The following is a 16,682-nucleotide window of genomic DNA, read 5'->3' as shown; positions in this document are numbered from 1 at the left end:
CTGGCCTCGGAGTTGGACGCCGAGCGACAAGCACCTCCAGCCCAGCCAAAAGACGGCATCGGCAAGCCGCAAGCCCTGACTCTCTTGCCTCGGACCCCAAGCATAAGCATCTTCCGCCTTCAGCAGTGAAGCCAATAGCCAGCAAAAACCGCGTCTACAACCGCCAACGACAATACCCTGCAAATAACTAACTGCGACAATATAATAAACACCCGCCTCAACAGCATACATGTGCGTTTCTCTCATTCCACCCCGCTTCTGGCCTGCTAGTGATATGGCCTTCACCATTCTCCTCGACGGAGAAAGGCCGGTATCAACGTGTACACAGCATATAGAAATCGGAGTCTAGTTTATTAACACGCCTGTAAGAAAAAAATAAAAGACGGATCTTCGTAATATCAACATAGCCTTTTAATACTGTGATACATATTACATTCCTTTATTACAACAAAAATATAGATACACCATGCCCCCCCCCCTAACTTGGACAAGAGCTATGAAATGTTAATTGTTTCAGTAACAAATCATCTTATTACATTATTCCCTCCAGGATATGAGTTCATACTTTATACATACAATAATATATTACAGAATGATGAAAATTGTCTTTATCGCGGTTGCTGATGAGTATCTCGATACTGACGGATTTTATCAGGATGACTTAAAAACCACATCCATAAATTGTCTATGCAGATCTTCGGTTGCTTTTCCAGTGTTTTCTGTTGAATGAAGAATATAATAATATAATACATAAATGATAATATAAAATACAAAATTGGTTCTTAGTATTTTATTTATAACGGAACTAAATTTCGGTACTGTTCGGTTATCAGGAATACAGCGGAAAACACATTTTGAAAATAGCCGATAAACTGGATTATTTATTATGTTAACCTAACCAAACCTAACCCAACCTAACCTAACCCAAACTAACAAATAATCCAGTTTATCAGCTATTTTCAAAATGTGTTTTCCGCTGTATTCCTGATAACCGAACAGTATCTAAATTTCTAGTCGATATACCTGTATAATTAATGGATAGTTTACAAATATCATTGGGTAAGGTGAATATTATAATTTGGTGCCGTTGAAAAAATGGTAAAAAAAAGAAATATAATAAATGTATGTGTTATTGAAAAATTGATTTTAGTGAAGGCATTAGTCGTGAAATGAGACGCCACTTATGCAAATGCACAAATCTAAGAATTTAGGCATTTAGGCAATCGTTATGACGTTTCAAATAATCATTTTTGGTGTTCTAGAGTTTTACAGCGCTCTATACAAAGATGACACTGATATCAATTCAGATCTTCCGATGAACGGAGAATATGGAGATCCTCTTCCCGAGGTTACTACAACAGAGGTGGAATATGCTATAATGTGCATGAAGAGTGGGAAAGCCCCGGGAGAAGATGGGCTGACTATCGATGTTCTCAAACGGGCCGGGAGGACGGTGAGCGAAGTGCTCGCACGTCTGTTCACGTCTTGTCTGCACGAAGAGAACATCCCAGAGTCATGGAAAAATGCCTCCATTATTATTCTCCATAAGAAAGGAGACACTGAAGATCTGAAAAACTATCGACCAATCAGTCTACTGCCAATTCTGTATAAGGTTTTCACGAAAATACTCTCAAACCGTCTCGAAACAGTTTTAGACGAGAACCAACCAAGAGAGCAAGCCGGATTCAGAAGAGGCTACAGTACTATGGATCATATACAGGTCGTCAGGGAAATCATAGAGCGCTACCAGGAGTACAAACTGCCATTATATCTTGGTTTTATAGACTATGAAAAGGCGTTTGATTCCATCAAAAAATTCTCAATTATAGACGCCCTTAGCAACCAAAGAATTTCCAGACGCTACATAAACATATTGAACAGTATATACAGTGATGCCACAGCATGCGTGAAACTCCACAAACGGTCGTGTAAATTCCCCATTAACAAAGGTGTCCGGCAAGGTGATACCATTTCACCTAAACTATTCACTGCTACTCTTGAGGACTTATTTAGGAAACTTGATTGGGAGGAAAAAGGTGTTCCAATTAATGGAGAGCACCTCAGTCACCTGCGTTTTGCAGATGATATTGTTATACTCTCACAAGATCCGAAAGACCTCCAAGGTAGAATGCAAGAACTCGCGGATGTCAGTCAAACGGTTGGTCTAAAGATAAATGTCTCAAAGACAAAAGTGATGAGGAACTGTTTTTCGGACCCTGCGATTATCTGTATTTCTGGCACCCAACTCGAGCAAGTCAGCAGCTACGTCTATCTCGGACAGCAGGTGTCCATAGACGGAAGCATGCACGATGAAATTGCTCGAAGAACAAAGCTGGGATGGAGTGCTTTCGGACGTCTGAATAGTATCTTCAAGAGTGACCTACCATTATGTCTTAAGCGTAGGGTGTTCAACCAATGTGTGCTACCCGTGCTCACGTATGGCTGCGAGACGTGGACCCTCAACACGAGAAATGTCCAAAGGCTAAGAGTCACACAGCGAGGCATGGAGAGGTGCATGTTGGGCATCACGCGAAAGGACCGTAAGAGAAACGAATGGGTTAGGAAGCAGACAAGAGTATGCGATGTAATAGACGTTGCCAAACAGCTGAAATGGAGATGGGCGGGGCACATTGCTCACCGAAAGGACGGCCGCTGGACAAATGCCGTCATCCAATGGTATCCAAGGGGTACGAAACGGCCACAGGGTCGCCCTAAAAGCCGCTGGATTGACGAACTGGTAAAGTTCGGTGGAAATACGTGGCAGCGAACGACACAGGACCGAGAGAGTTGGAGAAAGCTTGGGGAGGCCTTCATCCAGCAGTGGATTGACCCCGGTTGATGATGATGATGAAATTTCAACTAAACATGCTTTTTTATCATCATTTTCTTGCTGGGATAACTATTTTAATGTTTTTTTTTTCGAATGTATGTGTAGAAATTTTTAGTGTTTTTGAAATGCACTACATATAAAGTTGTCAACCGAACGATTGGGTTTCATTGATGTTTACATTTGTAATTACCTTAAAAACGACAAAGTTTTTAGCAAGCTTTTGAATTTCACCATCGGCATTAGCATTTCGTAATTTGAGTTCATAAAGCTTATTGTCCAATAAATTATCACAGATAACCGGATAGTCAGTTGGCCCACTCCAAATCATCTTGCACAGCGGCGCTATGGTTTCTTTTCTGTAAATAAAAAATATATTGGATGAGTCCATTTTTATTCTTTATTAGTTCAGATAGTATAATTGAGTCGCTTAGTCGCCAAACCCGCTCTGGGCAATTTTTCAATAAAATTAGTTTAGAATGTACGTATGTGCTATATCGAGGTGCCAGTTTTAAATTCCGCCCTGATTCGTCATAAAATCAAAATGAAAATTGACTTGAGTCGCCAAACTCACTTTATGATAAATCACAGGTTACTAAATCAGCTCTACATAGCCGACCAATCAGACGTCGCATACGTTTAAATCGTTATATAAACGTCACCAATACTAGTATCAACATCATCGTAAATGCACAAAAATTTCATGATTTACTCGAAACTCAAAAAAGCCTCCAGAGTGGGTTTAGCGACTAAGCGACTTAATTCAAATATTTTGATTATTTCAAATTATTGACTGCCACTTTAATACATGCAGATTTCCTAATTTTCTGTTTCTTAAAAGATTTTTTAGCTATGTGACGTTTATGGCCTTTCAGTTTTAGGAAAGAATACACTCAAAAGTCTGACTCTGAAAGATATGATACTTTCGGTACAAAGTTTGGTCATTTTCAACTAAATCGTATATAACATACTTGCTCTGAGTGTATATTCATTGTTATTCAGGTGATAATTTTTTACATTCATAATTTATTCATCTACATTTGTATAAGTATGTATAATATAAGCATATTTCAGTTATAAATATGTATACCCTAGATTTCACACGCTGTGCATTGATTTTATGTATTAAATTAAGACACACATTACATTTAATTTAATAGACAATAATAACTTTCACAATGCCAGGGCTCATTTCAGTTCCTCAACGATCTCAAAGACATCTGCAAGTCACAGGTCTACTCTGTGTTCTCCAAACTATAAAATAAATATCAGTTTGATCTCATTTCTGGTCAGAGACGACTCAGTAAATCAAGGCACCAAAACTGGTCAGAATTATTAAGGAAAATAGTTTTACAACACAAAAAATTCGTAACCTTTCTTTCATTAATTTTGAGATAGCCAAATATTGTTGGCGGAAGACATTCTTTTCTAATGATTCCACATCTGATAGTGACAACTCAATTTTCTTAGCTAAGTCCAACACTTCCATATTCTGGTCAACATTAAACATATTTCGTAACATTTCCATCACAGACTGATTTTCTTTTACAGGGCTGAATTGAATCTGGAAGAAGAAAAATATTAGATATAATATTAATATGTAGTAGAAGGGATAGTACGTAATAAATGTAGCATTTTTACTAACCCTTCATTCCAACGCTTTTATCATTGGTTGCATATTAAATTATACTTATTGTGTAATTTAAAAAATATCTTTAATCAACTAATACCGTCAAGTTGTATAATATATACATATATTCTTCTTTTATTCAATAAATAAATAAGTTATAGACACACAAGATGAATGCAGCATTCTTTGAATTTAAAAAAAACCAGTGTCTGAGCATTGCCGACTCAAGTAGAAAGCCGATACATTCACAGCGACTGGTCCTACCTTTTCCGCCCCTCCCGTTGTTATCTATGGATGACCTGTCATTGTTCTATAGAGTGCTCATACTGACGCGTCTGTCGTGTTCACATTTGGATAGATGAGTGTTACATGATAAATAATACACTAGCATTAACACACCTTCTACAAATGTAATGCATAGATCAATGCTACATATTTTTTTGGAAATCGATATTACCAACGGTTTTTGCGTGAAGGACTAGTCTGACTTTGACAGCTGATGAATAACAGGAATGTATATTATTTATAAATAACACCAAGCAATCTGGGATCTGATATTGACAGCTGAACAGTGGACCACTCGTTGCTTGTGCAAAAAGATATGCCCAGGCTTTATTAATCTAAAGATGGCGCTGGTCTGAGGCAATTCAAATTTGTGATTTTTAAATAAATGTTGACAAACCATGTCGAGAATTTTAACATGTTAATTAATAATGAATAGACTTACTGCTCTCGATTTGTGCGCAGAAATGGCAGACTGAAGATCGTTTATAGCAGCCATTGAAAATTTCAACAGGTTATCAACACACAATTGGTCTCGTTGGAGGCACATGTGTAACATGATATTGTGATTCAACGCCTGCTGAGTGATGACTTCGGTTTCACAAAGCTTATTGTGAATGTATCTTGAGATGAAAATTAAAAAAAATATCTGTTATTAAATATTCATAATTTTGAAAACACTTCTGAGAAAATACATTATAACCAATAGAATAAATCTTTTTTGAAAAAAGTAAGAAACCTCTCGGGTTTCGCACCCATGCACATAGACCACTATGCTAAAGGCACCATACTTAATTACTACAAATTTTAACTAATGGCTCTTAATAGTCTTTGAAGTACTTTCCAAATAGAATTACTATTGGCGATCGGCTTTTGTATTTAAAATCAATGTAGGTATTACTTTAATTACGAACCGACGTCACGAATCATTCCAAGATTTTTTGTTGTAACTTACTTGAACTTGCTAATAATTTTTAATTAACCATTTTTTTTATTCAACGAATTATTCACAAGATTTAAGAATGTAACATTCTAATTCGAGGGCTTAATGGCAAACAACACTATCTACAAAAGTGAAACTTTACAGTATAGCCAAAAATCTTTATTTTAGATTCATGTAACTCAACAAGGGAAATGTTTATTTAAAACCTAATGTTTATATTTTATAATTTATTGTGTATCGTACATTTATCTTGCTTATGATGATGTTAAAATTTATAGGAATAGTTTTAAAAATATATGAAAACAAGGGTAACTTATGTAGTTAACGTTAAACTTTACTGACGATTTAAGAAGAAATTAGAAAAGATTGACATAACATTGTTTGACTATCATGTAGCCGGAAATGCAAAATAACGTTCTCAAAAAAAAAAAACTTTTTTGTAGATAACGTTGTTTGACTTTAAGCACTCGAATTATTAAACATACATTATTCGTATACATAATTATGAATTATTCGTTGAATAAAAAAAATAGTTAATCCGTTATTAGTTTGGTGTAAGTATATTAACTTAACCATTAAATCCAACTTAAAAAGTTACTCACATTTGGATCAATATTAATGTCAAGTTTCAAATAAGCAGGACTTCAAGGAGTGTCTGCAAGGCTATGTAACGATAAATATACTTTATTAATATAACTTGAGAGTAGAACTCACTTAGTTTTTTCAAGTTTCAATAGAACTTCCCCGAGTAGAAGTTGTTCACACTGTTGATTTATGAATTTCTGTATGGCTAAAGTAATGTGCTGCTGACTAAATATTTCTATGTCTTTTTCTAAAACTTCCACCAGACCGGCATTCTTAACTTTTTCAAACCTAAAAGAAACACAAACTTTATTAGAATTTCAGAAAATGAAGTATTTAGTTACATTTTTTTTTTATATTATATTTTATCTATTACGCGAGTGGAGAAATACGAGATTAGAAGTGTTTGTCCTTGGCGAAATAAAAGTAACAATGAGGCAGCTTAGAATACTACTTCATTGTTGGATTTGTTTTCTTAAGGCTATACCTCAGTTGAGGCACGACCTAAAAAGATCGTGGCTAGGCGATGCGCGGATGCAAATGACGCATGCCAAACGAAATATAATTTGTCATATAAATCCAACATGCATCCATTTAATGTTCTGTTTATTGTTCTATTAGTAACAATAATAATATATTCATTGATATGTTTTCTTTTTAAAGTAAATGGGTAACGTTTTTAGTCATTTTTACACGATTAAAGAATTAATACGCCCGTCGCCATCACGAAACAAATTGACGTGTGCTTAGCTCGACGTTCTTTCTCAGAATGCCAGCAAGTAGTGAGCGAGTCCAAAATTTCGTCGCGCCTATAGTTGAAAATTATTTGCCGTTTCTATGATGTATCGCCTTAAGGATGAACACTTAGAACCTTGTAGTGGGTATTAGGCTCGCGATTAGTAAATGATAAAAAAATAAATATAATACTTGATATAAAGGCTTTTACAGCATTCAATTTCTTTTTGTTATATTAAAAAAAATACAAACTGCGAGTTGTAGCAACAATCCATATCGTAACTGTGAATATATTTAAACTGCTCCAGAATCCCATTCAAGGCTGCTTTACTTTTCATATAAAACCATAGTCCTTCTTCTAGTCTACAGAAAAATGTTATAATCAATATCATTTATTAATAATTTTAGTAACACTAGTACGAATTATACATTGACATTAATTTACTAGTGACTAGATCTACCGATATAAGCTGTCTGCAGAGTGGCAGTGCTGCATGCTAATATGTCGCATATCATTCAATAAGTACATAGTTATACCGTGATAGGGTTAGTTTTAAATTTGAACAGCAGACAATTTATGTTGGTAAATCTATTTGATCATTAAATAAAATACATACATAAATGAATAATCAACGCACAATAATTTACCAAATCAAAACAAAAAGCCCTTCGACCCTAGTGCAGGAATTGCCAACCCTACCGACTAAGTCGACGATATAATATATTATAATATAGTACTTATTCTGTCTATTTAAGTTATATAAGTTTCATTGGAAAAAAATGTGCCCACCATTCCATTTTTGGCTATGAAAATAAGGTTGGGAGCTCCTGCACTAGTGTATCAAGCGCAAAGATTATTGGCGGTTCAACTCTTAACTAATTGATAGATCCTTACTTTTTACAAATATCTGTAACCTTCAATTCTGCCACATTGGAATCGTCTCCCAGATCATTCATGGTATTTTGTAAAATAGAAACAGAATCGGGCGCAGTCTCCAGTCCATTTCTGCCATTGCCGGACACATCATCAAATTGCCGTGTCAGATATAGCTTGAGATATGTTTCCAGAAGTTTTGTTCTTTCGTAATATATTTCCAAAGGTTTCTCGGAGAAGAACAAATTGTCACCGGACTTGGTGAAAAAAGAAATACATAAGTAATATAAAATATAAAATGGGGAAAAAAGAACCACCTTCTAAACAGGCTAAATAAAATCATAATTCTCTGCTTAGGAATGAAAACAGTAATTAAGATTCTTATTTTTTTACTTTATGCAGATATTTCGATTTTATGTGATTTTATTATCTAATTTTTCATAATATTGATGGCATACCTTATTAGCTGTACTACAGATATTCAAAACGTCTGCTATATCTTGAAAGTATTTGATTTTTTCACTTTGTGATTTATTAGCAGTGTCCCGACACTCCCTCATGGCATCTTCCAATTCAACAGTTTTACGAGCCAACTTTTCATTACAGCTGTTTAGTTGAATCGTTATATCAGAAATGACTTTCCTGAAACGGTAATTAATAAAATTATTATTTTGACTCTTGAAAGGCATTTTTTTTGATAAATTTTCAGTAACTAATTCAAAAACAATCAATTCGCAATCTCTGTTGATTAAGATGTGAAAAAAGCATAAAATAATATTTTCGACACGGTGATTTGACAGACCAAAATGGTGAAATGTTTACAGAAAATGAAAAATCGTAAAAAACAATGTGTTAAAATGCGATATGTAAACAGATATTCTTATAGTCTTCTTTATAATTGCAGTGGAGTGGTAGATTGAATGCCCGCACCTAAATCCGTGAGTTGCGAGTTCGCCAATGTTCTTTACCAATTAGCTACAGGTGTCCTATCTAATTACGACGAACTTATCTAGGAATAAAAGAAATAATTTATTAAATTATTCTTTACTAAAAGAACCCATAATAGCCTCAATAGGCTACATTAGCACAGCGTGCCCATATCGTTCATCTATCATGTAAACTTGACTGATCATCTGAATCTGAAATCTGATTTTTAGAACAATTACAAAGGGATAAACAATAGATAATACTAGCGTATTTTATAAAGATCTATATTTTTACCGAAATGTGATTTACAAGTTTTAGATGATAGACCAGTGTTTCCATCTTTTTCTATGCTGATTATAGTACAAAGGCGTAAAAATTATAGTATTTCTAAAAAATATATAAGTACTTAGTACAGGAACATTTTTCGTCTTGAATCCTTAAAAATTATAGTATTTTGGGATATTTGGCGTAAAATTATAGTATTTTACATTTTTCGCGGAATTAAAATTATAGTATTGTACTATAATTATAGTATGGTTGGCATCACTGTGATAGACTGACATTATGTTCTGAATAAATCGTTTTTCTTCTATTTACTACAGCAATGTTTTACTTAGTACAATTTAAAATTTAATAACAGAAAGTAGATAATATATTGGTTGACTTGATTTGAAATCACTGAACTAATGAGGTACAATGACATCATTTTGTAATCATCCGTTAGGACGGAAGCCGGGAGACAAAAGTTATTAAACAAAATTCCTTACTTGTCTTGGATTAAGATTGTGTTTCGCATATTCTCCTGTTCTTTCAATAGCCCTGACATCTCTTCTAAGTCTTCCAGTTCCATATTATTTATGTCCAAAGCATCATGTATAGAAGGGTCGGATATTCCATTATATTTTTCAAATATTGCGCCTACTTCTTCTTCTAAATCAAAATGATTTAAGACTTTTCCAGTTTCCTCTAATATGGCGTACCTGTGAGTAATACTCGTGTATAACAAACCAGAATATTGAACAAACATAATTAAACATATTTTGTAGGTATCTTCAGTTTAAGTAGTCTCATAGACCTCATTTGAAATAACTGAATTATTAAGTAGGTAAAATTTTAATAATAAATGTTGGAAATTGAATTAAAAATTAATCAGTTGCTTACTCTGCTCTGTCATCAGAAGACAAACAGTTGTTGGAATCAATATTTTTGTAAAACCAATTCAATATTTCGTTGCCATCATCTAATAACCAACCGAATGACACATCGACACTACCGATATTTAATGATTTTAAGTGGTCTTGAAAGGAAGCCTCGTCAACATCCATCGTTATATGTTTAATAAAATGATTTTATAACTTTAAACTTTGTTTTCCTGCTTTTTCGTCGTTTAAATACTGACAGAAATTTGAATCTTGACATATAAGTGTTGCAAGCTCCAAAATAAAATCTAAATGTTGTCATGTCGATTTAATGTTGATCGTACTTACAACAGCTGTCGTTTACCCCAAATTAGCCGTCGGCTAATTATTATTTTCCTATGTTTAATTCAGACAACGTTCATTTCTTTTGTATAGTGTTTATTCTTCATATGTGGCCTGCACACACACAATCTTGTCTGCGTGAAAGCCTCGTGTGCGCGGTGTTGCACGGGATTCGGGAATGACAGTGTGTCTAAAGTGTGTAGCGAACAGCGGAAAGAGTGGGGTTGGTCGCGTCCAATCTTTCACACGTGCCGTACATCAAGTCGTTTTTTAACACATTTTACCACGTTTAATCTTTCACGTGTGCCGTACGTCAAATCATTTTACTACGTTCGTCACAAATGAACGTTCGCAATTTCTCTCGCCAATTTATTATGGAGGGGGTCTAACGGGGTAGTGCATGCGTGCATTTGACACTGTATCCTGATAGTGTTGCATAGCCTCTCCTACTCAATTCCTATCTCTACATCCACGTGGTGAACCCTGGAAATCAGAGCAACTACACCTAAGATCAGGTAGTCAACCCTGGTGGAAGGTGTAGTCAGGGCTAACGGAGAAGGAAGAAATGGCCCTCCGAAAAGGGGGTTGGGCGTGGGGCTAACAACCTCATCCCGTAAAAAACATATTGTTACGAAACCACAACAACAGCCTCGGAAACCGGACACTAAACTCAAACAACCTGGCAAACGCTTTAAGGAAATACGATTTGGAACATGGAATACATTATCACTCCTTACAGACCAACTTATAAAATACCAATGTGATATTACGGTCCTACAGGAGATGCGATGGATAAGTCAAGGAGTGATGGAGAAACGAGACTGCACAATTTAATACTCTATAGCTGCCATGATAGTGAACATCACTTTGGGACTGGATTCATCGTAAGCAAACAAGTGAAACATTTAATTATTGGGTTCGAACCAGTCAACCCAAGGATCATGCGACTACGAATTAAAGGAATTTTCTTCAATTACTCATTTATAAGTGTACATGCCCCCTACAGAGGATAAGTCGGATGAGGAAAAAGAGGACTTCTACGATGCATTAGAAAGCACGTACAACAGTTGCCCGAATCACGATGTGAAAATAATATTCGGTGATCTAAATGCCGAAATAGGACGGGAGGAGATCTACACTGCCATTGTCGGAAAACATAGTCTTCACAATGAAAGTAATGACAATGGTACCCGACTAATTAACTGTGCAGCGTCACTAAATATGGTTATTGGTAGCACAATGTTTCACCGTAAGGATTTATATTATATAAGGGAACTTGGAAATCCCCGGATGGGTGCACAATAAACCAAATAGACCATATTTTGATAGACAACAGGCACAGATCGGATCTAATGAATGTCCGGACATACAGAGGGGCTAATGTAGACTCAGACCATTTCCTAATGTGTGGAAAAGTTAGAGCAAAGATCTCAAAACACCAAAAAGGAAATGGGAGCAAGAGCAAAACCCTTTGACACAGAGAAACTGAAGATTCCGCAGGAACTGGTTCGGTACCAGGAGAGCTTGAACACTCACCTGAGCGACAATGTTGAGGTTGGAGACCATGAAGAGGTGAATCAATACTGGGAAGAGTGCAAGACTGCCATAGTATCCTCAGCTAATGATACCTTAGGACGCCGAAAAACAGGTGAACGATCAGAATGGTTTGACGAAGATTGCCGCGAAATCACTACGAGAAAGAATGAGGCTTACCTAATTATGCTGCAGAAGAAAACACGGGCATCAGACGATGAGTATAAAAAGCGCCGGCGTGACGAAAAGAAACTACACAAGAAAAAGAAACGTGATTCTTTTAAAAAGGAAATGATCCTACTCCAAGAACACTATAAAGCCCAAGAAAGTCAGCTGTTCTATAAAGAGGTAAATAATGTTAGGAAGGGTTTCAAGCCTCGTATCACAATGTGCAAGGATGACGATGGCATGATACTCACAGAAAAGCACCGTATTCTTGCCCGGTGGGTGGGTTTCTTTGATCAACATTTAAATACCCCCCATAATGATGCCAGCAACACTAACATTAATACTCATGACCAGGAATCAGTACAAAGTGGCATGGATGATAACAAAGAACCACCGACATTAAATGAAGTAAAAGTGCCATGTCAAGGTTAAAAACAAACAAATCGCCTGGAATAGATAACCTACAGAGTGAATTAATAAAATGTGGGGGAGAAAGCCTGCTCAAACATTTGCATAGCCTAATCCACCAAGTATGGACTTCAGAAAAGATGCCAGAGGAGTGGAAAGATGGGCTGATTTGTCCCCTGCACAAGAAAGGAGACCAACTAAAATGTAGTAACTACAGAGGGGTGACACTCCTTAACTCTGCATATAAACTGTTTTCGATTTTGGTATTCCAGCGGCTGGAACCCATTGTAGAAGGAATATTCGGGCACTACCAAGGAGGCTTTCGACGAGAGAGATGCTGGGTGAAGCTTCAAGCGGAAATATCCGAGTCATTTATATCACTGAATGGCCTCAGGCTAGGTGACGCTCTGGCATGCCTTCTTTTCAATATTGCGCTAGAAAAGGCGATACGGGATGCAAATATTGATGCGCGTGGCAGCGGCACGATATTTACTAAGCCTGTCCAGCTGCTGGCATTTATGCCGATGATATCGATATCATTGCCGTATCAGAATTGGTACTGAAAAAGGCATTCACAGCACTAGAAGCCTCTGCCAAAAGAATGGGTTTACAAATAAACGAGGCAAAAACTAAATACATACCTGTCTATGTCACACCACGAGAAGTCGCACCAAAGTTAGATATTGGTGTATACAAGTTTGATACGGTCGACAGTTTTATATACCTCGGATCTCTTGTAACTCGACATAATGATATTACAGAAGAAATCAACAAGAGAATCATGTCTGCGAATAAATGCTACTTTGGCCTGTTAAGACATTTTAAGTCCCAAGTCCCTCAAGACATGTAAAATATGGATTAGGAGATCGGTGATAGTGAGGATGAATCTGTAATCAAATGATGAACCACTGTTCATTCTTAAATAATTTTTAAAATCATCGGGACCAAAACACCGTCTACCTATTAATAAAGTCTTTAACCCAGACTTTTCGTTTTTTGTTTTGACTTAAACTTATACCTACTTGCGCCTGCACAAGCTCAGCTAGTATAATAATTCTTCTTTGTATAGCCATTTATAATGTACAAATTAAGTGTGTACTATCTTACTGATGTAAGAATGTAATGTACTGAAGTAATGAAGAGTAAGCAGTGCTCGAAATAGAAAATTTCACGAACAAGAACGCTCTATAATTTAAAAAAAATGTGTACATACTGTTAAATTATCTGTAATATAAAAAATATCTCTTAGTTTTACATAATGTAGGTACTTACTTTATAAATCGTTTTCATCATCATCTTCACCCAATACGCTATCGGCTATATCTATAACAATCAGTGGTAAAGTTTACGAAGTCATTTACTAAAAAATAAACTATTCATATTAACATTGATTGGAGTAGGAAACATAAAAATATATAAGTAATGGACAAACCAATGCAATTTCCCATTAGTTTCGTCAATGTAACTAAGTGTAGATGAAAACACTTTGGTTAAACCAAGATACATGCTGTTTTATTCAAAGCTCTGATTTTTCGTAAATTGAAAAATTTTGGTGAGGTAAACTATTTTTTAATAAAAATCAAAATCCATCATGTACAAGCACGTGTAAAAGCAAGGACATGTTTCGTAATAAATTAATTTTAGGAAAGTTGGTTATACTCAAGATTTACGAATGAAGCATTATTTATTAAATATTCATAATTTTAAATAATCTCATAAGTATAGATACATATTAGAAAAAAATATTAAAATATTTACACCACGTGGGCATGTGAGGTTAGGTTTTTGATGTTGAAATTGTTATTTAAAGGAAATATTTTATATATATTGTCCGAATTCTTCGATGATTTTATTTAATTTTTTTTCCATCTACCTATTTTTATTCGTCAACATTTCTGTCATGAATTTTTGCAATGTTTGCTCAATACAATAATATATGGATACTTACGTATATATTTTCTGAGATTGTATGAAAATGCAATTAGAGAAATATACCTACAATACTCTCCGTCACAGAACACGAGAAGATGTTAACAACAAGATGTCAAAACACCGGTTAATGGTATTAACAAAGAATTTTCGACAATTTATAAATATTATTACATTAACAATAACCAGTGCTGGATAAAGGTCTCATGGTTCCACCATCCCTCTCAAATTTATGTACCTAAGTAAGTATCTACTTATTTTTTCACTGCAAAGTATTTCCGCCGCATTTAATCAATTCATAAGTAATGACAGTAAAATAAAAAAATAAGAGTAGCTCAGCTTGATATATGTGACACTATTGGAGTTTAAATTTGCTCGATGTCTCTAAAGAAGACGCCCATATACGAAAAAATCGTACAGAGACCACTGATGTTTTAATTTACTTCCACTACACGATTTAAAACCTCCTTGTATGCATACCACTCCATACCAATGGGGCGAAACCTTATTTTTTGCATACCACCTAATAACGATATAAGGTTGACCAATGAGTGGCCTCGATTTTCTAATAATCGTCAATCTATAAGTCGAAACTATGAACACGTGAAGCCTACCTATGTAAATTTATCTGCTAAAAAGCTATCCTATATCTATATTAATTTATGCTAAGTTAATCGGATAGTTATGGATTTGTCTGTCTCATTAATTTCTCTCATTTCATTCAAAAACATATTGTGACCACTTTCCATCACGTATTGATTACAAATGTGCTCAAGATCAAAACTGGTTGGGTTCCCCCGATTTACACTCTTACGCAAGTCAGCTGAGTTATATGGTTAACACCAAAGAGTCGAAATTCCAAACCTTGGTAGATACCTACACGTAGGTAAATTAATTATTCACTTATATAATACTATTCATATTTACTATTTCTGTATAACAAACAAATAAATTATTTTTTACAGTATGTCAATGTAATTACATATTCCATGTGTTTTAATTGAAAAACCAATCCTGACAGTATGGATTATTGTACGTTATTTAAAGTACCCTTCATAAATGAATTCTTTTGTGATTTTTTCTGCAAGTAAAAAAAACCTTGTTGAACAGCAGAGATACTATTATCTTAGTTAGACTGTCTTAGAGAATAAAATAAAATACTACCTATTATGTCATATTGTGTTATTCAGAAGACCGAAGAGAGCCATAAATCTAACCTTCTAAGGGGTGCTTTCTTTAAAAAAAAATAGAAATCCATTGATGGAAAAAAATATACCTAGATGCATTTCTAAGAACAAACTTGCCTTGCATGCATTTGTATCAACATATTATTGTGTATGGCCCATTCAAAAATGCAGGGATCCTCAATCTGTAAAATTGTTGTTTAAACTTTTTTTTTAAATTTTTTTTTTTAATATTTTTATATACCAATTCATGTTCCTCAATTTCAACACAATCTGAACCGGAACGCCATATTAAATATTCCGATGAGGTTCGAGAATTTTAGAAGGAACGCTGTCCTCGAGGATTCCACGAGAAGGAACGGTATCCTCAAGGATTCAACGAGCCGGAACGGTGTCTTTGAAGAATCCACGAACCGGAGCTGCGCTCCGGTGCGTTCTGCTCCATTTCGAGCGCTGAGAGTAAGCTTGGTTTGAGCAGGCTTAGGATGATAAATAATGGGTGGAAGTCAGGCGTGGGGGGATCTCCTTCGCCTTCTTGTATACAAATAAAGCTAAACTTGTTCATGCGTTATATTTTGGTTATGTTGTGTGCCGAAGGATTCGATTGAATTGTTTTATCTCAAGAATGGTTTGTTTAAGAAACTGTGTTTGAGCTAAATGTCAAAATGCAGTGTGTCAAAATAACACACTCACATACACTCCTACTAAACCATTGAATTGTTCTACGCTCCAACGACTTCACGATCACGCCGTCATGAACGCGCGATATGCCTTTAGGCGCGCGCTCCTCAAAACATGCGCAAAACGTTGTGCTATCAAGCAGGATATAGTTGACATGTAAATTTTAGCAGAAGACATCTGTGATCTGACACGTGTGATATTACGCGCTCAATAACGGGTTCCTTCGCGTACGCTCCTGAGCATGCGGTAATGAATGTGTGTGTAAAGGCCGCTATTATTAGAAATGCATGTCACTGGCATGAAGTTATTGAAAGGACACTTTTATTAAGACTAACTACAAGTCTTAATATTTATGTATTTAAATGAAATGAACTGTACCCTTAGGAATAAAGGCAGAAAATTTTTATTTTACCTTACCGCTGGGAATAAGGGAATATATAGAAAATTTCATGTTATGGCAATACTCAATCAATTGATTGGGCAATTTGGGCATAGATT

The 16,682-nt window shown here is 35.4% G+C and overlaps 1 protein-coding gene across 1 annotated transcript; it reads right to left on the bottom strand.

Moving 5' to 3' along the window:
* Nucleotides 1-391: 391 nt before the first annotated feature.
* LOC147074529 (uncharacterized) lies at nucleotides 392-10,196 on the bottom strand. The gene is made up of 10 exons (XM_085943767.1): nucleotides 9,962-10,196; nucleotides 9,568-9,780; nucleotides 8,332-8,515; nucleotides 7,895-8,130; nucleotides 7,252-7,362; nucleotides 6,397-6,555; nucleotides 5,185-5,362; nucleotides 4,201-4,391; nucleotides 3,021-3,186; nucleotides 392-719 (listed from the first exon to the last, which is right to left on the bottom strand). The coding sequence occupies exons 1-10, from the start codon at nucleotides 10,123-10,125 to the stop codon at nucleotides 609-611; spliced, it is 1,713 nt and encodes a 570-aa protein (XP_085799893.1). The 5' UTR covers nucleotides 10,126-10,196; the 3' UTR covers nucleotides 392-608.
* Between the last annotated feature and the right edge of the window lie 6,486 nt (nucleotides 10,197-16,682).

The sequence above is a fragment of the Rhyacophila brunnea genome, unplaced genomic scaffold (genome assembly GCF_057557595.1).
Source record: "Rhyacophila brunnea isolate RB1 unplaced genomic scaffold, BYU_Rbru_1.0 scaffold_16, whole genome shotgun sequence".
NCBI classification, from domain to species: Eukaryota; Metazoa; Arthropoda; class Insecta; order Trichoptera; family Rhyacophilidae; genus Rhyacophila; species Rhyacophila brunnea.
This window is presented reverse-complemented; position numbering and strand designations above follow the sequence as displayed.